Here is a 22660-nt window from a genome sequence, read left to right as displayed (position 1 = left end):
TTTAACTACCAAATCCAGACTGGCCCGATACTGATGTACAATAAGGAAAAAACCCAACCCTACATGGAATTTAGCTCTTCAATCTGAATGTGCAAATCTTCCTCCTGACGCTAAGCCTCCCACTGGGACACTCCTGCGGTATTCACGCCCCATCTCCTTTGTGTCAGTCTCCACTAAAGCAGCAGCTGCTCTGGGCAGGAGGGGCTAGAGCAGCATGAAGCCTGTGGCAGTCCCAGCAGGAGGCCTGGATTCCCCACCAGCTGCTGAACCTGGGAGCAAACATCCACATCCAGTAGGATGGGAAAAGGCTGGCAGGGGCTCTGCTCAGGTAGGACTTTGTCCCTGAACTTGACTTTTTCCTGTGAACTGTAAGGACTCTGAGAAGGAGGGCGATTGCCAGCTGTATTTATGGGACTGTTCTGTTTCCTCGGCCCATGATTTTAGAACCATTGCTGCACTCCGCAGTGGAGTTGTGCAAACCAGTCCGATTCCAGTTCATCCAAAATTGGGGGATCTCTCTGGCGGGGTTTGGGACATGTGGTTTCGTGACTCCTTCCCCAGAGCTTCACCTCGCATTGCAGGCTCAGGAAAAGCCCCATGCTCCAGAGAAAGCTCCTAACAACGTTCTGTCAGAAAACAAAAAAGGGAAGAACTGTTCCCAGGAGCGGGGAAAACACAGAGACACAGAGAGAGAGCAGGGCAAACGGGCAGGGGAGGAGCTGGCTAGGAAGCCAGGGAGAAATGAGCTTCCTCGGGGGACAATTTTGAATGAATGCCTTATCCATCGCAATTCAAAGAAGAAAAGGAGTACTTGTGGCACCTTAGAGACTAACAAATTTTTAAAAATTTAAATTTAAAAACAAGTACTCCTTTTCTTTTTGCGAATACAGACTAACACGGCTGCTACTCTGAATTCAAAGAAGGTTTCAGAGTAGCAGCCGTGTTAGTCTGTATTCGCAAAAAGAAAAGGAGTACCCGTGGCACCTTAGAGACTAACAAATTTATTAGAGCATAAGCTTTCGTGAGCTACAGCATCCGATGAGCTACATGCATCCGATGAAGTGAGCTGTAGCTCACGAAAGCTTATGCTCTAATAAATTTGTTAGTCTCTAAGGTGCCACGGGTACTCCTTTTCTTAATTCAAAGAAGGATACAGCTGAGGGGGGCAGTGCATTCTGGGCTCTGAAATGCAGGTGTGCTCAGTATAGGGTGTGCCTTCATGTCCTCTCTAGCCGTGCCTGTGTTTAGATTTCTGTGTTTCACTGGACAACACAACCCCCAGTTAGATATCACTGCAAATAAGTGGGATGGGGGGAAGGGACTGGTGCTGCCTTGATGGGGAGTCTCCACTGTGACAATGGCTGGGCTACTACTCAGCATCCACTTGGAAAATGATTTCCTTCCATCAGAGCCCTGGAGTGGCAGGCGTGAGCTGACAGGGTGGGAATCACACTCCAGATGGACCGGCTGTGCTGTGTGTGTTACTCAGGCGAGTTACTTGCCCAGGAAATGCTCGCCCTGCCCTGCCAGAACCCAGGGCTGCTGCTGCCAGGATGTGACTGAAGCAGATGTTGCTGATCATGGCTTATTCACTGTTTCAGGCCCTGGTCACATTTGATGACATCGCTGTGTATTTCTCTTCGGAGGAATGGGAAGAGCTAGCAAACTGGCAGAAGGAGCTGTACAAGGACGTGATGAGGGATAACTATGAGGCTGTGATCTCTCTGGGTAACTGATCGTTCACCTATTTCTAGAAGCTGCATGAACTTCGAAGGGCCTGAATTAGCTTCAGCTCAGATTTGCTCTCATGCCTTTAAAATGCTTAGCAGAATTACAAAATACTGTGGTGGTTTTAATCATTCTAGCTCCGTGTTCTGTGTGTGATAATACTATAGCTCTTAGTCTTTAGCGCCTTCAGTTTTTACAGGGAATGTGCCCTGACCCCCACCTTAGAATCATCGAATATCTCAGTTGGAAGGGACCTCAAGAGGTCATCTAGTCCAACCCCCTGCTCAAAGCAGGACCAATCCCCAACTAAATCATCCCAGCCAGGGCTTTGTCAAGCCTGACCTTAAAAACTTCTAACGAAGGAGATTCCACCACCTCCCTAGGTAATGCATTCCAGTGCTTCACCACCCTCCTAGTGAAAAAGTTTTTCCTAATATCCAACCTAAACCTCCCCCACTACAACTTGAGACCATAACTCCTCATTCTGTCATCTGCTACCACTGGGAACAGTCTAGATCCATCCTCTTTGGAATCCCCTTTCAGGAGTTCAAAGCAGCTATCAAATCCCCCCCTCATTCTTCTCTTCTGCAGACTAAACAATCCCAGTTCCCTCAGCCTCTCCTCATAAGTCATGTGTTCCAGTCCCCTAATCATTTTTGTTGCCCTCCGCTGGATGTTTTCCAATTTTTCCACATCCTTCTTGTAGTGTGGGGCCCAAAACTGGACACAGTACTCCAGATGTGGCCTCACCAATGTCGAATAGAGGGGAACGATCACGTCCCTCGATCTGCTGGCAATGCCCCTACTTATACATCCCAAAATGCCATTGGCCTTCTTGGCAACAAGGACACACTGTTGACTCATATCCAGCTTGTCATCCACTGTAACCCCTAGGTCCTTTTCTGCAGAACTGCTGCCTAGCCATTCGGTCCCTAGTCTGTAGCGATGCATGGGATTCTTCTGTCCTAAGTGCAGGACTTTGCACTTGTCCTTGTGGACTCTGCACCTTCACTTGAGTTATCTGATAAATTTCCCTTCTCAAGATCCTGGGGATAAAGTCTGGGCCCCCTAACACGTCCAGACAGGGCATCAGATTTTCCCACAGTGCTCCTGGCCAGGAACACAGTACCAGCACAACTGTGTGTTTCACAGAGCACTGGCAGGGCAGCGCTTATAGGAAGATCCCATTTTGGGAACAAAGTGATCTAGAACATTAGTACTCCAGCACGTGTTCCCTGGATATCAGTCAGTGCGTAATCATCATTCTCCCCACGCAGACTGCGCTGCTGCCAAACCTGACATTATATCCCAGATGGAGCGAGGGGAGGAGCCGTGTGTCAGTGCTCACCGGGACTCCAGGGACAGACGAACATCTGCAAGTGAGTTGGAAGCTCCCTGGGGCAGGGGGAGTGGTCATATTCACCACCATAGCCATCACCACCATTCACCACCACCCCATCATCAGGGCCTCTCATTACAGGGCTCTTCACTGCTAGAGCCTTCTGAAGGCCATCTGCCTTTGTGTACAGTCAGCCCTTCAGGAAAGGAACATCTAATTCAGAGCCCTTTCAGCTACAGAACATCCATCTACCAACCCAGGTGCCTCAGCAAATCAGCCCGTCCTCTGGGCTCTGTCTTCAGTCCCCTTTTTGGGGCCACTCTGGAGTCTTTGCTGAGCTCCAGTACTGAGCCTTCCTGAGGTGTCTGTTCTGCAGTCTCTGGCTCAGGCCCCTTCACAAGAGTCCATTTTGGGTCCCCCTCTTCCCCGCCCCCACCCCAACCCCAACCCAACCCTGACTGAACGCTTTCAGCTGTGCATTAAGTTATCACCTGACACCTTAGTCCCGCCCCCTCTGCCTGTGAAGCAACCATTTAATTATGACACAGGTGTAGTAGCTGCGACTAACTGGCTTTTAACCCGTTCTAGCCCATGATGGGGTTTCACCCCATCACAGGAAGGGACCATCTTTGTTATGTGCTTCTACAGCTCCTTGCCCCATAGTCCATGACTGGGGCTCCTGCCTATAAATAAATAAATAGTATAATGTATCCAGAATGACCCCCCACTTCAATGTACACCTACAGTTCCATGCGGGAGGTTGGTATCTAGCATATGTCATATTTTCTTGGCAGACATCAATCATCTCTTTCCACTCTCCCTGATCCTCTGCATTTTGTCCAGCTAGTTTGTGAGCATTCGGATGTTGCAATTGAATTGATATCTTCATCTATCTTCTCTAGAGAGCTCACAAATACTTTGCCCCAGACAGAGAACTTCCCTGGAGGTGGCTTGATTCACAAGGGTCTCCTACTTTTCTATCCTGCATGGACCACTTTGTGAGTGTGTCTTTCAAGGACCCATTTAACCTCCCAATCCCCCAGCTCTCCACTCTTTGGTTCTCAAATTACGACGTTCTACAGACCACAGTTTGCGAATTACTGAGCTAGAAGGTAGAAATGGCTCCTGGGGTATTTTTTTCATACTCATCCGTCCTCCCCCAGTGAAGGTCTCAGAATACAGTAATTTCCACTTCTCTGAGAAGGCAAGACTTATTCTGAATGAATCACCTTAAGAGACACAGTTTCTGATCTCCTCCTGCTCTGTCCCAGACATACTGATGTTTCAGACTTTGGACTTGACTTACTGCAGTTCCTAGTTGTTCCCATAAAGTTGATTTTTTTCAAGCTATTGCTCTGTTCGTTGGGACACAACGGGTCAGATTTTCAGAAGGTTTAACACTGTTTTGTGCCCACACAGATCCATCATCTGCTCACACAGCTCTGAATACTGCCTTCACATCCTCACCAGCTGGGCCCTCTCCTGAATCCCTGTCGTCTGATCCCTCCTCCCACAAAGTGCACCTCTCTCCATCCCCTGTGCATTCCACTAGCCTGTGGATTTGGGAGGCACACCTAGAGCACACAGACCAGGGAGACAACATCATGGACATTGCTGAATGCATAGAGAGGCCTGGCAGTAGATCTTCCCGGGCACTCAGTGGGGCAATCCACGGCCAAGTGGAAAGTAAGGAGAAAGCACTGGACAGGGCATTTTGCTCACCTCCAGCCTCACCTGGCCTACATCCACATTCTGAGCAACTCTATGTACCTGGGCAAGTCCAGACATCTGAATCTGCTCACACAAATCAAGGATCTGAGAACAACACAACTATGTTCAGAGCAAGGAGAACTGAGGATCCTGCCTCTGCGCTCAGTCTGGAGAAGGAATTGGGCAGCATCACCCAGGAGATGCGGACGGCAAGAATCCACCTGGGTAGCATAGCTAGCTCTCTGCTCGCTTTGTCCTCGGCATTCCTGCCAGCTTCTGTGGATAGCACAGGTCCATAGGAGATAAATCTCAGAGCAGCATATTCTCTTAAACTTCTGCGTTCTCACACTCAAAGCTGTGGAACAGAGAAACAACCTCTCTCTTCTTTATTTTCTCTAAAAACATATAGTCTGTTACATTTTTATGCATTTTTTAAATAAAGATATTAAATATTAGTATTTTTTCATTTAAAAAGGCCTGTTAACATATTTATGTCTTAACACTTTATTTCTCTGTTTACTAAACTTTATTTAAAAGGCCCTAAATGTTTAAAAAGCCTATTTTCTACTGAAAAATGTTTTTTCTAACCTAAAATTTTTTAAATGGCTGTAAATGTGAAAAAACAAAAACACACAAGCAGCCGTAATGTGCCCCATGAAAAAATAAAATTAAAAAAAAAATCCAAAAGGGCCATGATGCCAAAAGCTTACATGTTCAAAAATGAGACCTGAGTAGGCCATAAACCAAAAATGGGGCCTGGAAACCAGTCAAAATGTATATGGTGATGAAAGGTATAGAGCCCTTTACTTTTGTTCTCCTCTTATGTTCCAAGATGGCAAATGTGGAATCAAGGATGCCAATCTCAGAGCGTACAGCATTCTGTTTCATAGTTGTGGAAAACAGAGTACAACCACCATGATGTACTCTAAAGTAACAAAAAGAAAAGGAGTACTTGTGGCACCTTAGAGACTAAAATTTATTAGAGCATAAGCTTTCGTGAGCTACAGCTCACTTCATCGGATGCATCAGAAGTGAGCTGTAGCTCACGAAAGCTTATGCTCTAATAAATTTGTTAGTCTCTAAGGTGCCACAAGTACTCCTTTTCTTTTTGCGAATACAGACTAACACGGCTGCTACTCTGAAACCTCTAAAGTAACAGTTAAACTTGGCAGTAGTCTTTATATTATTTACTCCTGGGGGAAATCTGTGCTACTGTGCATGTGTATAATTAATTAATGAGCCATGCATATTTTTAATTTTTTGCACAGAAAGCTTCTGCTGAAATGTTAGGCAAAAGGCAGAACTGCACCCTCAGAGGGTGTTGTGGCCATAAAACACAGTAGCAGCTCCTGGCTAGCTAGGGAAAAGAACAAGCCTGGTTTCTTCATAGCGCCTGCCAGACCAGGTCAGGAGACAGGGACTATGGGGAAAACAGAGCATGGGGTGGGTGGGGGGAGGGTCAGACAGGGGCTCATAAGGGCTGGGGAAGGACAGACTGGGGCAGAGGCTGAATGTAGGGCCCCTCCCCTGGTGCTACCCCTTCCAATATATGGTCATGTTCTGTTCTGGCTGGGTCTTGGGTTGATAAGACCACCTCTTTTATACCTGATGGGAGGGGTAAGGAGAGGGCTTACTTTTGGCCACAGTCACTTTCTTGCAGACTCCATATCTCTTCCTTACACTTTCCCCGCTGCTCCAGCTGCTTGGTTACCATTACAACCCCTTGCTTGATTAGGTTCCCTTATCTTCTCTTGTTACTGAAAGGCAAGGCTAACAGCTTCGCTATGTGTGTGCGCACGCACACGCAGCCTTGTGCTTTCACTTACATCTCTTGCTTGCTTATTCAGCCTCTTTAAATTAAAAGCAAGGCCAGAAGCAAGATTATTTTTTAGTTTTTACTGTGCAAGGACACACCCGAAAGCAAACATCTCTGCACTGCTGCCTTTTACCTTCAGCACCACTCACTAGTGTTCTCTGCCAGTGACTGGCTGTATTTCACTTTTGCCCACATGCAGCAGTTTTCCTTTTCCTACCTACTCTGTTGATTTCTCCTCCCACGGGGGCCGGATCTCCCCAGGTCCCTTTGACTTATTTCTCTTTCCTCCATGGCATCTGCAGCTTGCTCCAGTTTTACACCATCTGAATATTTAATGATCATATAAATTACTCCCTCCTCCAGGTGGAACAGTCCCAATGACAGATGATTGAATACATGACATGAAAAGCATAAGCTAAATAATCACCTCTGATCAATTCTTGTGATCCAGGGGTGGGAGAAGAGAAAAGAGAAGACTCTATTCTTTCTCAAAAAGAAAAGGAGTACTTGTGGCACCTTAGAGACCAACAAATTTATTAGAGCATAAGCTTTCGTGAGCTACAGCTCACTTCATCGGATGCATTTGGTGGAAAAAACAGAGGAGAGATTTATATATACACACACACACACACACACACACACACACACACACACACACACACACACACACAGAACATGAAACAATGGGTTTATCATACACACTGTAAGGAGAGTGATCACTTAAGATAAGCCATCACCAGCAGCAGGGGGGGGAAAGGAGGAAAACCTTTCATGGTGACAAGCAAGGTAGGCTAATTCCAGCAGTTAACAAGAATATCAGAGGAACAGTGGGGGGGTGGGGTGGGGGGGAGAAATACCATGGGGAAATAGTTTTACTTTGTGTAATGACCCATCCATTCCCTGTCTCTATTCAAGCCTAAGTTAATTGTATCCAGTTTGCAAATTAATTCCAATTCAGCAGTCTCTCGTTGGAGTCTGTTTTTGAAGCTTTTTTGTTGAAGGATAGCCACTCTTAGGTCTGTGATCGAGTGACCACAGAGATTGAAGTGTTCTCCAACTGCTTTTTGGATGTTATAATTCTTGACATCTGATTTGTGTCCATTCATTCTTTTACGTAGAGACTGTCCAGTTTGGCCAATGTACATGGCAGAGGGGCATTGCTGGCACATGATGGCATATATCACATTGGTAGATGCGCAGGTGAACGAGCCTCTGATAGTGTGGCTGATGTGATTAGGCCCTATGATGGTATCCCCTGAACAGATATGTGGACAGAGTTGGCAACGGGCTTTGTTGTTCTCTGTGTGTGTGTATATAAATCTCTCCTCTGTTTTTTCCACCAAATGCATCCGATGAAGTGAGCTGTAGCTCACGAAAGCTTATGCTCTAATAAATGTGTTAGTCTCTAAGGTGCCACAAGTACTCCTTTTCTTTTTGCATATACAGACTAACACGGCTGCTACTCTGAAATCTATTCTTTCTCTGCACATAGACAGGCATCAAATTGCAGTCTCTTTCCCATTTTTAGGGGAGCTTAACTATTCACTTCAGGCAATCAACGCTTTGTTACTTACTGTGTTGGAGTCCTACACTTGTAAGACTTGGCCAATACAGTTACACCAATGTATTATACAGATATACAATACCCGCAAACTGCTGCTAACATGGACTCAGGTGATATTGGCAAAATAGCATTGTCATAGAATATCAGGGTTGGAAGGGACCTCAGGAGATCATCTAGTCCAACCCCCTGCTCAAAGAAGGACCAATCCCCAACTAACTATTTTGCTAGTATAGTTTATTACAGTGTCCCTCCTTGTCCCCCCCAAACAAAATAAGCTCTACTGGTAAAAGTGCAAATTTTGGCAGTGTAACTGTGCCTACACTAGGGGCTTTTACCAGCACATTGTTCACTCACAAATCACACAACCTTAATAGACATAACTGTGCTAGCAAAATCTGTAGTGTAGACATAGTTATATCAGCAAATGAGTCCATTTGCCAGGATAGTATATTGTTGGGGAAACTGGTATAATTTATACCATCAAAACTCTTGCCAGTATAAGAAGGGCAAGGCAAGTTTCCTAGAGATCTTAATTCAGTTCAATACAGTGAAGCTGAACAACATGACCAGTTCTGACTGAAGCTTCTCTCACCATTGGAATATTTATAGGATTTTCCTTCTGTGTGAATACTTTTATAGTCAACAGTGTGGAGTTCATATGGAAGCATCTCTTACAGGTTCTCCCTGATGTGAGTTCTCTGGTGTTTAATAAGGTTGGAGCTCCGATTGAAGGTTTTCTCACAATCACTGCATCTAAAAGGTCTCTCTCCCGTGTGGATTTTCTGATGCTGAAGGAGATGCGAGCTCTGAATGAAGCTTTTCTCACACACTGGACATTTATAAGGTCGTTCTCTAGTGTGAGTTCTCTGATGCTGAATTAGATGTGAGCTGTAAATGAAGCCTTTGTCACAGTCAGCACACTTGTACGGTTTCTCTGCTGCGTGGTTTTTCTGATGGAGCATAAGCTGCGAGCTACGACTGAAACTCTTCTCACAGCTAGGGCATGTGTAAGGTCTTTCCACATGGTGGATTCTCTTGTGCTGAAGAAGATGGGAGCTGCTAGTGAAGGTTTCCTCACACTGGCTGCATTTATAGTTCTGGTCTCCCACGTGGATTCGTTTGTGTTTATTTAGCACTGAGCTTCGGCTGAATCTTTTCTCGCACTCAGGACATTTAAAGGGCTTTTCTTGCGTGTGGACTCTCTGGTGCTGAATGAGATGGGAGCTCTGGTGAAAACTTTTCTCACAGTCAGGACATTTGTAGGGTTTTTCTCCCCTATGAGCTCTCTGATGGAGCATCAGGTGCGAGCTCTGAATGAAGCTTTTGTCACAGTCGGGACACTTATAGGGTCTCTCTCCTGTGTGGATTCTCTGATGCTTAATAAGATTTGAACTCTTATTAAAGCTTTTGTTGCATTCGGAGCATTTATAGGGCTTCTTTCCTGTGTGGATCTTCTGATGTTTATGAAGGTCCGAGACAAGACCAAACCACTCCTCACAGCCATCGCACTTGTAGAGTTCCTCTCCCATGTGCATTCTCCGATGCAGAATGAAATGAGACCTGATCAGAAAGGTTTCTTCACATTCCCCACACGTATAGGGTTTCTGTTGTGTGTGGACTCTCTGATGTTTAATAAGATTTGCACTCTGTACAAAGCACTTTGTGCAGGTAGCGCATTTATAGGGTCTCTCTCCTGTGTGGAGTCTCCGATGTTTTATAAGGGTCGAGCTCCAGTTGAAGGTTTTCTCACAGTCGGGGCATTTATAGGGTCTCTCACCTGTATGGACTCTCTGGTGTTTAATAACTGATGAGATCCAGCTAAAACTTTTTTCACACTGGGGGCACTTGTGGGGTTTCACTCCATTGTGAACATTTTGATGCTGAATAAGCCGTGTGCTCCGAATGAACCTCTTCCCACACTTATCACATTTGTAAGGTTTCTCTTGAGTATGCGTTCGCTGATGATCAATCAGCTCTGATCTCTGTCTGAAGCTTTTCTCACACTCGGTACATTTATAGGGTCTCTCCCCCGTGTGGATTCTCTGGTGCTGAAGAAGATGTGAGCGGCGAGTGAAGCTTTTGTCACACTCAGTACATTTATGGGGTCTCTCTCCTGTGTGGATAGGAATGTTTTGGTGTTTGCTGAAAGGTCTTTCATTTGGAGTGGATTTCTCCATGCTCTCATCCCCTATGTTCCTGTGTTGGCCGGCTGGCCCGCGTTCACTCTCACACGTATTTCCCTCATCAATGCTATTTGCTTTCTCTCTTTGTGATAAATTCCTGTGCTCTGCCAAACCCTCAGAATTTCCCTGCTGCTGACTCTCTTCAGTCTTCCACTTGATTCCATCATCTGCGGGAATAAATGGAGAATCCAGATGTTACTTCAACACACAAAGGATATTGGACTCGTGAATGTAAAGTATATAAACATACAGCGTATCATGTTGGTATTCTGACTATAGGCTCTATTAGAAAAGCTGAAAATATTCCTTCCATCTCCCTTCAGGAGTGTTGTATATACAGGAGGTAATTGTTCCGCTGTACTCAGCGCTGTGGCCTCAGATGGAGTACTATGTCCAGTTTTGGGTGCCACACTTAAGAAAGATGTGGACAAATTGGACACCGTCCAGAGGAAAGCAATAAAAATGATAAAAGATTTAGAAAACCTAATATATGCAGAAAGGTTAAAAACAACTGTGCGTGTTTAGTCTGGAGAAAAGACGACTGAAGGGGGACCCCATAACAGTCATTAAGTACATGAAGGGCTGTTATAAAGAGGATGGTGATCAATTGTTCTCTATGTCCACAGAAGGAAGGTCAAGTAGTAATGGGCTTAATCTGAAGTACTGGAGATTTAGATTATACATTAGGGAAAACTTTCTAACTCTAAGAACAGTTAAGCACTGAAACAGGTTAGCTAAGGAGGCTGTGGAATCTGCCTCATTGCAGGTTTTTCAGAACAGGTCAAACACTTGTCAGGGATGGTTTAGGTTTCCTAGGACTGGGTCCTGCCACAGTGCAGGCAGATGAACTAAATGAGCCTCTGAAGCTCTACATTTCTATGATTCAGAAGCTCCCTCTCCACCTCCTGGCTTAGCTAATGTTTCAAAGTTCTACAGAGAGGCAAGACAATGATATCCATTATGTCCTGCCATCCCACCTGAGCAGTCAGATGTCCGAAGGGGGAGGCTACAGTCCAAAGCCAGTCAGGATAGGTAGGAATCCATGATAGACGCCTGCCAAAAAGATGTAATAATGGCTGGCTACTATGCTGACTGGAGGGGACAAAAGTCATTTCAATAGAAGCTCATGAAATGCGGGCTTCTCTCTCAGCTCATTAATGAGCTCTTCAGAAACTCTGAGTGAGGTACTTATTACTCACCAGAGGAGACCCCTGTAGAAAGGTCTCTTTTCCTCGACTCCTGGTGAGCCTGGACACGTGGCTCTTCCCCACGTTCAATCAGGAATACGATGTCTGGTTTGGTGACAGCACGCCTGTTAGTGGGGGGGGGGGGGAGAAAGAAAAAAAGAATCACACCGTGTTTTCTGTTACTTGGCAAGCACAGAGTATTTGGTATTTTGTAAAAGTCTCATTCAACATTACTGCTTCCCAGGATTGTCCCTCCAACAGAGCATTTCAACCTGTCCCCAGATTTATTAGCTGCCATATTGTTTGTAATTTTGTTATTTGCCAGTCAGGTTTGTAATTTTGCAACATTCCCTATCGTTTTCCTGTCCTCACTGGTGTTTGCAATTCCTCGCAGTTTAGCACCACCTCCTAAATCCATTGGCATGCTGTTTACCTCTTCATCCAGAGCAATGACCACCGTTTTAAATGCTGGACCAAATGCTTCCGTAACCATCTCCCAACCTGGCTATTTGTTGTTAATTCTAGTTTGTGATCTTTGAACTGTTTTATATCCAATAAATTGTTCTCCTATCCCACCCAATTTTGGGAGTAAGGTTTTGCGAGATACTATATCAAATTCTTTTCTAAAATACCAGTCTCTTTAATGGGTCTCTTCCATCATATAATTCCCAGATTCTAAGGCCAGAAGAGACCACTGTGATCATCGAATCTGGCCTCCTGTATTACACAGGCTACAGTCTAGGAGATAAAGGCCCAAAAAATTAATACAGCATTATTTAAGGTGAAGCTGTACCATAGATAATACCATTGTAACATGTTCTTTCTGTCACAGTACAGCCTAAAATCTTAATTGCTTACTCAGTAACCACTACATACTAAGCAAACAACTTCATTGATTTGTCCACAAGGGCACCTTGATCTCTGTCCTAAGAGGTTACAAGGAACTGGGATTGAGATTCAATGTATTTCTACAGGAGAGTCATAAAAGACAAATACCACATAATTTTACAGACCTCTTTGGCCATGAAAGAGTTAGATGAGAGACAGGCAATTTCCTGGCTGATTGTGTGGATGCTGAATTGCAGAAAATTTAAATTGCTTCTATTACAATATTGACACTCTTTCCACGTGGAACATCCCTTATTTGCACCAACTTATCACATGCAATGACCCAGCAGCTCGTTTCTGCTCGTGGGCTAAACAGACGGAGAAGTACAACCATTGTCCTAAACCAGAAAATATTGTAAACAGAGGGATTAGAGCTACCTTCTGTATTTTGAGTCTCCATTGACTGGAGCGGATTTTTTTTCCCCTCCCACAAAGGGATGCAAGTGCAAACTGTCAAAGTCAAAGGGAAATGTGAGAATAACCCTGATCTGAAGATCACTCAGGCCCTTCACAGCTCATGCCACTTCTACAAACTAGCGAATAATAGTTTTTACCCAGTGAGATCAAAGTCTTGTAGTTGTCCCTCATCACGTCCTTCTACAGCTCCTTCTGCCATTCCACTAGCTCCTCCCACTCCTCCTCAGGAGAGCTAGACAGTAACATCAAACATAGCCTGAAATGAGAAATGAAACATTCTGGATCCAGACTCACGGCTGCAACCTTCAGGCCTATGGGGGAGAGAAACAGACAGTCCTTGGCACTGAGAGCTGTGAAATGAGGGAGGATGTGATTCCAGCTTGGGAACTCATAGAAAGCTTGTTATTACATACTGACTTCCTTCCGTGTTCTTTACGTATCTAAGAAGGAAGTGCAACCAGTATCTGAGGCCTACAGCAGTCTTAGTTCTTGTTAGTGCTGAGAGATGAACAGTCTGAGGTGCTAATCAGCCCCCAACTGATCAGCTAGTAGAAAGGCTTGAAGTTTAAAAAAAAATTTATGAATATTTTTACAAATACAAGGACCAAGTTCCATTCATTTTGATTTGCTGCCTCTTGTTATTTATTATTCTAAAGGATTTAGGCATTTTCTGGGGATTCATCAAATTCTCTCCAAATCCCAAAAATCACTATACATTTTTAAGCACTAATGATCTTCATTTGAAAATCCATCACAAAAAAGTGGATTATTCCCAGTTCGCTTCCTATTTAAAGTGTTTGTGATCCACGCAAGGATCCTGGGGATCCTAAGCCATATTACTTAGGCTACCAGCCACCATGCAAATAATGAACAGTGATCCGTTGATGAGAACAACCCCATGGATGAAAATCAGTTGCGCAAAAGATGCAGCAAACATCAGGAGCAGTTCACCAATGAGTCATTCTCCAAAGTAGTAAATGTGCAACATACATTAATCATAATAAATCTTTCCAACGGCAAGCACTGTCAGCTACATGATAGGCCTGGTCAAAGTTTTTCATTTAAAAAATATATATATATATATATATATATATATATATATATATATATATATATATATATATATATATATATATTATTTATTTATTATTTATTTATTTATTTATTTATTTTTTTTTGGTAAAAACTGGGGTTGTCAAAGAAACTCCACTCTTTCTCCCACCCATCAAACATGACTTTGGAGGAGAAGTTGTTTTAGTTTTCAGAAACACTTTTGAAACAAGTAAGTTGAGGGAGAGGATTTTTTTGGTATGTCTGAAATTATTTGTTTTAAAAAGGGTGGGGAAATGCCTTGCTCTCTATTTTTTCCTCCCATCACCCTCCTCCCCCAATTTTCTCATTCGAAAAGTGTGAGAAAAAAAATTTACATTCAAAAGTAACTTTTCCCTTGGAAAAAACAAGCCTGGATAGTGCCTCTTACTCCCATGTTCAGGGTCACACTGATCACCAGATTTGGGGTTGAGAAGGAATTTTCCTCCAGCTCAGAATGGTGAGAGTCCCTATGGTCTTTTTTGCCTTCCTCTGTAACATGGGGCATGGATCACCAGCAGGGATTACTTGTGCACATCTCATCTAATCATTCCCTGACATCGCAGGGACCTTGGCCTCACCTGTTCTCTTTTTCTCAGAGCCAAAATGCTTTGGTCTGACTAAAGTCTTTGGGCTTAGTCCAGTTAGTGAAATGTAATGGGTTGTGATATACAGGAGATCAGACTAAGAGATCTGATGGTCCTTTCTAGACGTAAACTCTACGAAACTCTCCCCCCCCACTCTCTCTCTTATGTTTAATTTCTTACCCCCTTTTTCCGACTTGAAAAAGATTGTCGAGGGAGGGAAGTTTTAAAAGAAAGTGAAGGATTTCCCCCACCAAAATGAAAGTAATTTTTTTCACTGAAAAACACACATTTTTACATTGCACACACAAACTTTGTTTTAAATTTTTTTTTCCCCCCACAAAACACAAGTTTTGATCAGCTCTAATACTTAGTTACCAACAGCATCTGCAAGATGCAAATCAGAGCTCTTCATTGTCACTCATATCAGACTAGGAAATCCCCAGGAAAAGTTCCTCCCCAGTGCAGTGTGGAGAGTTAGACAGTAACACTGCCATTAAGCAATATTTTAAATACAGCTGATTTGAAACAGATTACACAGTTCGGGAGAGACACAGGTTACACTAGAATCCACCACTTTATCCTCTGTCCACAAGCAAAAAAGGCCAAGAACTTCATTATCAAAGCTCTACCTGGGCAGAGGTATCTCTGGCCATTCTCTTTGAATCAGGCAGTGTATGTTTCACAGCTGTAGTTTAGCAGCCAGTGGGTCATCTGGGGCAGGTTTCACACAGGGACACTGCCAACTGAACACAATATTGACTTAACTACAGACTTGCTTAATTAGTTTTAATCTCAGCAACAGATTAGGAACCTCAAACAAAATTCTTGCTTCTCCCTGAGAGGATCATTCCACAGTTCTGCAAATCAATTCATTCGCTCAGATCTGTGCTGTCCATGGCAATTTGTCCCTCAACGCTACCTGGGAGTTGCTGGTAGAGTGCCTCAGTGCTGCTGTATAGCTCTGGGGGCACACACTGCACTCTTCCTTACACTCCTTAAAAGGACAGCATTTTCTGCATCTCAAGCCCCCAGGCTCCAGCCTGATTCCCAGCCCACAGCATCTTCCAATTCTCCCCTCCATGTGACTCCCAAATCCAATCCCTCTGCTTTGGGCCCCCATTAGAGACCCAATTCCCTTTCCCCATGCATCCCCCCACCCCAATTTACTCCTCCACTCTTTGTATCTTTCCATTTTGCTCCCTCACCTTCCCTACCACTCACAGCTGCTCATTGCATCCCCACAACACACCAGCCAGTCTGCTTCCCATTCACCTTGACCTCTCTTAGCTCCCAGCCCCCTCCTCACACCCTATTGCTCCACCTGGGGAAACCAGAGCATTTCTCAGACTTACCACTTCATACCCAAGGGCTCTCCCAGACTTCCAGCCTCCCGACTGAAACCCATTGGGGCTCCCCACTGGCACACAACCAACCTAACTTTCTCCCTGCCTTCTCTTGCATTCAAACAGGCTTCAGTTACCCAGTCCCAGATCAGTCCCGGGTTCCAACCCGGGGGTCCTCAAACCGGGGGTCGAGACCTCTCCGGGAATTGCGATGCATTACATGGGGGAGGGGGGGGGGGTTGCGAGCTGCCAGCCTCCACCCCAAACCCTGCTTTGCCTCCAGCATTTATACTCGTGTTAAATATATAAAAAAAGTGGTTTTCATTTATGGGGGTGGGGGGAGTCGCACCCAGAGGCTTGCTGTGTGAAAGGGGGTCACCAGTAGCTCCTGAACTCTCAGCGTCTGCAACACAGCGAGACCCTTGTGGTAACTTCCCATGGCAAGGCTGTGGCCCCTGCCTAAGTCCCCACTTGCTAGACCAGATGAGCCCCAAGAGCACCAGGTACACAGTGACCCCGGACATCTTGATGTCGCACGGACAGTAGCACGAGACCACGAAACAACGCAAATACCCCCGCGGCGCCGCAAGTCCGCGGGGGCAGGGAGGCGCCGGGTATCCGCGCCGGCGGCTTCGCCCGCGTTTTAGCTCGGGTTGAGTCACGGGAGGAAGTTGACGCCTTTGGACAGGCGAGTCTGCAGGTCGGTGTTTGGAGAAAGGGCAACGAGGGACCCTGAACCGGGCCGGCCGCCGCCGCCGTCCCGGGCACTTGGCGGCGTTGCTGGGACCCGCCCCAGCCCAGCAGCCGCCGCCCGCCGCCAGCCCCAGCCCGCGTCCCGGCCGCACGTCCCCAGGGCCCGGCCCGGCCCGGCTCACCTCGCGCCGCCGCCATCGCGCCGCCGGGCCCGGGCAGCGTCAGCGCCACCGCCACCGCCAGCCCCGCCCGCCGTCGGCCTGCCCCTGCCGGCCGAGCCGGGCCGCAGCCCGCGCCTGCAGCGCCGAGCCCCCGGGCGGGGAGCGGCTGGAACGAGCCGGAGCCGGAGCCGGCTCCGCCCCTGCCCCGGTCACGAACTCACAGAGCTGGGGCGTGGGGCAGGGCTCGCCCCTCTCCTGGCATGGGGGTGGGCCCCGGAAATTAACATCAGCCCTGACCCCACCCTAGGGCTGCCAACTTCCTAATGGTGCAAAACCAACCCCCCCCGCCCCTTCTCCGGAGCCCCGCTCGCTCACTTTCATGGGGCTAGGGGTTGGGAGGTTGAGCTTGGGGGGCGAGCGGGCGCGAGCAGGTATTTTGAGCAGGGGGCTGGACTAGGTGACCTCCGGTGGTCCCTTCCAACCCTGATATTCTATGATTCTGTGACTTCCCTAAACCCCCCTTGAATTTCCCCAACCCCCCCCCCGTTACATGCAGTATTGCCAATTTAGTGCTTAGTTAGAAATCTGAATTTAAATGGAAACATCTTTAAAAGCATATACAGTGTATGGAAAAATATTTATACCTGAGAAAGCAGAATGGGTTTGAAAAGTATGAACAAAGATTAGCTTCCTCATACAGCTATTTATGGCAATCTGGGCACATTTGTTTCAGCTATATTGGCCTACCTAGTCATTTCAAATTATGATTTATTAGCAAGGTCTGACTGAGCTCTCCCCTGTCCGCTAGTGGTGAGCCAGGGGTGCGTGAAAAGGCTTCAGGACCAGACTATTTAAATGGATTCACCTACTCCACCTAGGTATCCAGCAGACAGAGCCGTGCTGCTCAAGAGAGCAGTTTTGGCTGGTGTTGGGTTACAAATCAATGAAGTATTAAATGTGGGGGTCATGAAATGTTGTTCTCCTTATTCCCTCCATGCTTAATTTGTGCTAGGGCTGGGGGGGGGGGGCAGCACCTCCAGGCTCAGCAGTGCAGAGCCCTGGGACCTCTGAGCTTATCAGATCAGTTATGAAAATAACAAACTTGCTTGAGCCCCGGCACCTCTTTCGTTACAAATTAAGCACTGGTCACCATCAACTGAACTGCACTTGCTAGGCAGAAGGTTAAGATGCCAGATCCCAGTGAAGAGAGAGAAGGTGGGATACAGGTGTTTTGCTTGGTGGTGTGGGCTCTGCCTAAGAGTCACAGGCACTATTTGACCTGCCCCTCTCTCCTGTTTAGAGAGAGCGAGCTGATTATGCTCCAGTCTTTTGGTTTGTTAAGTGATCACTAGAGCTGAAATCACTGATAATCAGGTCTAAGTCCTTAGACCGGCTGTGGGATAGTGTTTCTGTGAAAGAGATAGCCCAGCCTGCACTAGCAGCGAGGATCCCCCACTGAGAGCTGAAATCACTGAGAGCTGGGTGGAACTGCAACAGACTGATTTGCAGAGGTCACAGTGGCAGGTGGCAGCAGAAGGTGACAGTGCAGGGACATTGGGGATGGAGCGGTTGAGTGAACGGTGGCACGACAAACAACAGCGGCCAGAGTATTGGACTATGTTTTAGTGATTTTGCTCCAGAATGCTAGATTTGTGACTGGGAAACTTATACAATATAAGTTTCCTAGTAGGCCAAGATTTTTAAAATGCATTATTTGCCCAGGTCATTATCTCACATCATCGCTATCTCAGGAGGTCATTATATGGGGAGTTTCTTTACTAAACTTTTTTATTATTATAATTATTTTTTATATAAGAACAGCCATATTGGGTCAGACCGATGGTCCATCTAGCCCAGTGTCCTGTCTTCTGACAGTGACTGTTCCAGGTGCTTCAGAAGGAATGAACAGAACAGGGAATCATCAAGTGATCCATCCCCTGTCGTCCACTCCCAGCTTCTGGCGGACAGAAGCTAGGGACACTCAGAGAATGGTGTTGCATCCCTGCCCATCCTAGCTAATAGTTATTGATGGACCTAACTGCCATGAACCCTGTTATAATTTTGGCCTTCACAACATCCCTGGCAAAAAGTTCCAGGGGTAACTGTGCGTTGTGTGAAAAAATACTTCCTTTTGTTTGTTTCAAACTTGCAGCCTATTAATTTCATTGGGTGACCCCCCCTGGTTCTTGTGTTAAGTGAAGGGGTAAATAACACTTCCTTATTTATTTTCTCCACACCAGTCATGATTTTATAAGCCTCTATCATATCCCCTCTTAGTTGTCTCTCTCTTTTCCAAGATGAAAAGTCCCTGTCTTTTTAATCTCTCCTCATATGGAATCTGTTCCATACCCCTAATCATTTTTGTTGCCCTTCTCTGTACCTTTTCCAATTCCAAGATATCTTTTTTGAGATCGGGTGACCAGAACTACACGCAGTATTCAAGATGTGGGCATATCATGGCTTTATATAGTAAAAGTGGAGGAGCTTGGTTTGCCAGACTGATCAGCTAAGCCAATACTGACAACTTATATGAAAAGGCTGCAAAACACCAAGCCTCTGGACTACATCAACATGCAGAAAGCCTTATAAGCCAGTCACTGTCAAAGCAATTTTAGAAGAATTTAATGAGGCTGTTAAGAATGCTGGAGACACAACTCAGTTTATGTGACCCTACATGGCTGTTGCATCATACTTTCTATTTAAGCAAGAGATACCACACACTGCAAACTGGAGGCCAATGTTAAGTGCATTGTCATTTGTTAATCCTGAAGCTGGACACTGGTTTTGAACAAGACTGGCAAATGCTCGCTATCTTTCTGAAAAAACTCAGCTGACTCTCTAGAAGCATGCGGTGTAACAGTGAAAGACTCAGCAGTTGAAAAAGTGAAGAACTCTCTCATCATATTCAAAATATGTGCATACATAGCTGATGAATGCACCAGTGCAAATAGGCATCAAAGTATTAAGTCATTGTGTATGTTTTCTTGGTGTCCGTGGTAGGCCAGTGATGCATTCTATATGTTCAGGTTATAGAAGACACATCAGCTGCATCTGTGACATCTTAGAAGAGTTAAATACTTGTAAATTGAACCCCAAACAGATGGCTGCTTGTGCATTTGATGGAGCTACAAACTTCTCTGGAAGACATAGTGGAGTATAAGCTTTGCTCAGAGAAAAGTATAACCCTAATCTCTCTTATACACACTGCAGAGGCCATCTACTCCAGCTAGTTCTAGTACAAGCTGCAGAATCTTCAAAAGATATTAAAAAGCCATAAATGTAATGGCTTTTTATGTTCTTTTTTTCAGCAAGAGTCCAAAAGGACCGAACATCTTGGAAAGAAATGGAAGATGCACTGGGATTGAAGTTCAAATGAGTCCAATCTGGGAAAACCTGCTGGCTTTCTCATGAGTGATTCTTGGCTGTTGTCTTAAAATTACTGCAGTCGTCATTACTGGCTTTGGAAAATATCCACCAAGATAGGACAGATCTAAGTAGTGAGACTGGTGGACTACTTTTATTACTAAGTTCAGAGAAAACTATGGCCATTCTCTCTCTTGTAAGTCTACTGTTGAAACCACCTGGGTCATTAAAAAATGTCATCCAGGCATCTGCTACAACAGTAGTAGATCTTTGTCTAGCAATAGAAGCTACCCTTGGTTCAATCAGAGATATCCATTGAAAATGTACTGAAAGAAGCAAAGACTTCAATCCAGAAATTGACTAATGAAGGTACTTATATTGACTCCTTAAGTTAAGAGGACAAGAAGTGTTTATTAAGCCAGCTGAAAAAGTACACAGACTTGATTCTTACAAATCTACAATAACAATTTCTGGATTCTCTCAACCTCTACGTAACTTTTACAGATGCCTGTCTTATAAAAACTCCTACAGTTGAGTGGAGTGAAGCATTACCAGCAATGGGGCTGCCATGTGATCAGGACAGAATAGAGAATTTTGAACAGAGTGGAATATCAAATGACAGACAAATGAAGTTAAATCTTCTTTATCATCACTAGTAGTTCATCCCAATCTTTGTGCTCTGTTTCCTGGGATGAAAGTAGGAATTCATCTCTTGCTATTCCCAGTCATAACAGCTACAGTTCAGCCTTCTTTTTCCTCATTGAATAGAATTTTGTGTTCTGAAAGAAGTCACATTCTGCCTGATCATGAGCAAATCATGAAGGACTGGATGTAACGGACACACAAGAAAACACCAAAGAGTGCAAAATTACAACAAGAAACCAAGATGGATGTAGAGGTAGTGCTTCATAGTAGTCTCGAGTAGCCAACTTTAAAGTTTGTGATGATTTTAAAACATGAGTTAAATCTAATAAAATGGTCGTGAAACATTTTTCAGTTTTTACTATGGTGCCATACAGCCTACCTTTGCCCTCATGGTCTCAACCCTCTCTGAATATTCCAATACCCCCCCAATTTCAATTCCTGGGGAAAACACTGGGCATGAGGGCTCCGGCTGTGGGGTGCAGGCTCTGGGTGGAGCCAGAAATGAGGGGGTTTAGAGTGCGGGAGAAGGCTCTGGGTGGGGGCAGGTAGTTGGGTGCGGGGGGTGTGTGTGTGTGTGTGAGGGCTCTGGCTGGGGGTGTGGGCTCTGGGGTGGGGCTGGGGACGAGGGGTTTAGGGTGCAGGAGGGTGTTCCGGGCTGGGATTGAGGGGTTTGAAGGGCAGGAGGGGGGTCAGGGCTGGGGTAGGGGGTTGAGGCCGGAGAGGGAATCAGGGGTGCAGGCTCCGGGTGGCTCTTACCTCAATCAGCTCACGGAAGCAGCAGTATGTCCCTCCTCCAGCGCCTATGTGGAGGCATGGCCACGTGGCTCTGCGTGCTGCCCCATCTGCAGGCGCCACCCCTGCAGCTCCCATTGGCTATGGTTCCCAGCCAATGGGAGTTGCGGGGGCAGTGCTTGGGGCGGGGGCAGCGTGCGGAGCCCTGTGGTTGCCCTATGCGGGGCCACCAAGCAGACAGTCAACAGCCCAGTCAGTGTGTCAAAAACCGGACACCTGGTCACCCTACCTAATTGGTGTTTGTCTGACCCCTTCTTAAAACCCGTCAGTGAGTGACAGGGATCTCATAGCCTCCCTAGGCCACCTGTTCCAGAGCTAAGCTACCCTTAGACTTAGAATGTTTGCCCAATATCTAACCTAAATCTGCTGCATACTGAGACTTGGTCTACACCTAAAACGGATACCAGCATAGCTATGTCGGATGGGCAAGGGGATGAAGAAATCACACCCCTATCTGACATAGCTATGCTGACAAAACCCCCAATGTAGAGGCAGCTAGGCTGACAAGGTGGTTCAGGGAGGTGGTGTTACTAGACCACCAGACAAACGCTGACAGTGTGTCTTGCAATTTACACTAGGGGGCTATGCTGAGCTATGCTGGTGTAACCCACACACCTTCTGAGACTGGTGTTCTGTCCCATGTAGTGGCACCGAGAGGACTTAGAGAGAGAGGGAGATTAATGAGTCTGCTCTACAACCTTAGCTAACAGCCATATGGCTTTTAGCTCATGCAGTAGAGGCTCATGCACTGAGTTCTAGAGGTCCCAGATACAATCCCGACAACCGGGGTCTGTCTGTGTTACACCAGCATAGGCCCTGTATTGTAAGCATATCCTGAGCCAATTACTTCCTGTGCTACCTTCGGTGGACATGAAGAACAATTGACCCACTCCTCTTTATAACAGCCCTTAACCTACATGGGAGTGCAACAGTACCCCCTGGCTTGAAGTGGTTTCCCATCTTATACAGGGTTTACAATAATGTCCAATGGCTCTCAACACCCGCTTTTTTGCAACAGCATCATACAGTTAACTCATATTCAATCATAATGCAAAGCCCTCTCTCTCTCTCTCCCCCTCCCTTGCACTTATTCACAAACAAGCTTGCTGTACTCTCTCTGCCTGCTTTGGTCAGATTTCTGTTATCTGTTTATTC

The 22660-nt window shown here is 45.8% G+C and overlaps 2 protein-coding genes across 6 annotated transcripts; one reads left to right on the top strand and one right to left on the bottom strand.

Moving 5' to 3' along the window:
- On the top strand, positions 1-5076 carry LOC119843720 (zinc finger protein 786-like). Of its 2 annotated transcripts, XM_038373488.2 has the most exons (4): positions 1-328; positions 1602-1728; positions 3006-3107; positions 4487-5076. In XM_038373488.2, exons 1-4 carry the CDS (start codon positions 215-217, stop codon positions 5074-5076), a joined length of 933 nt encoding a protein of 310 aa, XP_038229416.1. In that variant the 5' UTR covers positions 1-214. The 2 variants fall into 2 exon arrangements, with proteins under 2 accessions (XP_038229416.1, XP_038229417.1); XM_038373489.2 differs by lacking the exon at positions 3006-3107.
- Positions 5077-8064: 2988 nt separating this feature from the next.
- On the bottom strand, positions 8065-16801 carry LOC119843699 (zinc finger protein 420-like). 4 transcript variants are annotated; one of them, XM_038373437.2, is made up of 4 exons: positions 16727-16801; positions 12970-13088; positions 11540-11652; positions 8065-10507 (listed from the first exon to the last, which is right to left on the bottom strand). In XM_038373437.2, the coding sequence occupies exons 2-4, from the start codon at positions 13029-13031 to the stop codon at positions 8829-8831; spliced, it is 1854 nt and encodes a 617-aa protein (XP_038229365.1). In that variant the 5' UTR covers positions 13032-13088; positions 16727-16801; the 3' UTR covers positions 8065-8828. The 4 variants fall into 4 exon arrangements, with proteins under 4 accessions (XP_038229365.1, XP_043353772.1, XP_043353773.1 ...); XM_043497837.1 differs by lacking the exon at positions 16727-16801 and adding an exon at positions 16254-16422 and having other exon boundaries at positions 12970-13090; XM_043497838.1 differs by lacking the exon at positions 11540-11652.
- Positions 16802-22660: the final 5859 nt, after the last annotated feature.

Source organism: Dermochelys coriacea, chromosome 15 (assembly GCF_009764565.3).
Source record: "Dermochelys coriacea isolate rDerCor1 chromosome 15, rDerCor1.pri.v4, whole genome shotgun sequence".
In the NCBI taxonomy this organism is placed as follows: domain Eukaryota; kingdom Metazoa; phylum Chordata; order Testudines; family Dermochelyidae; genus Dermochelys; species Dermochelys coriacea.
The sequence above is the reverse complement of the archived record's forward strand: the minus strand, read 5'-3'. Positions and strand labels throughout refer to the sequence as shown.

Excerpts from the sequence above, each read along its gene's own strand:
- LOC119843699 (XM_038373437.2), bottom strand. The coding sequence starts at position 13,031 with ATGGCAGAAGGAGCTGTAGAAGGACGTGATGAGGGACAACTACAAGAC. Across the intron at positions 11,653-12,969 it reads CAAGACTTTGATCTCACTGG|GCGTGCTGTCACCAAACCAG; the intron begins GTAAAAACTATT and ends CCCCACTAACAG. Across the intron at positions 10,508-11,539 it reads TTCTACAGGGGTCTCCTCTG|ATGATGGAATCAAGTGGAAG; the intron begins GTGAGTAATAAG and ends TTATTCCCGCAG.
- LOC119843720 (XM_038373488.2), top strand. The coding sequence starts at position 215 with ATGAAGCCTGTGGCAGTCCCAGCAGGAGGCCTGGATTCCCCACCAGCT. Across the intron at positions 329-1,601 it reads CTGGCAGGGGCTCTGCTCAG|GCCCTGGTCACATTTGATGA; the intron begins GTAGGACTTTGT and ends TCACTGTTTCAG. Across the intron at positions 1,729-3,005 it reads TGAGGCTGTGATCTCTCTGG|ACTGCGCTGCTGCCAAACCT; the intron begins GTAACTGATCGT and ends CTCCCCACGCAG.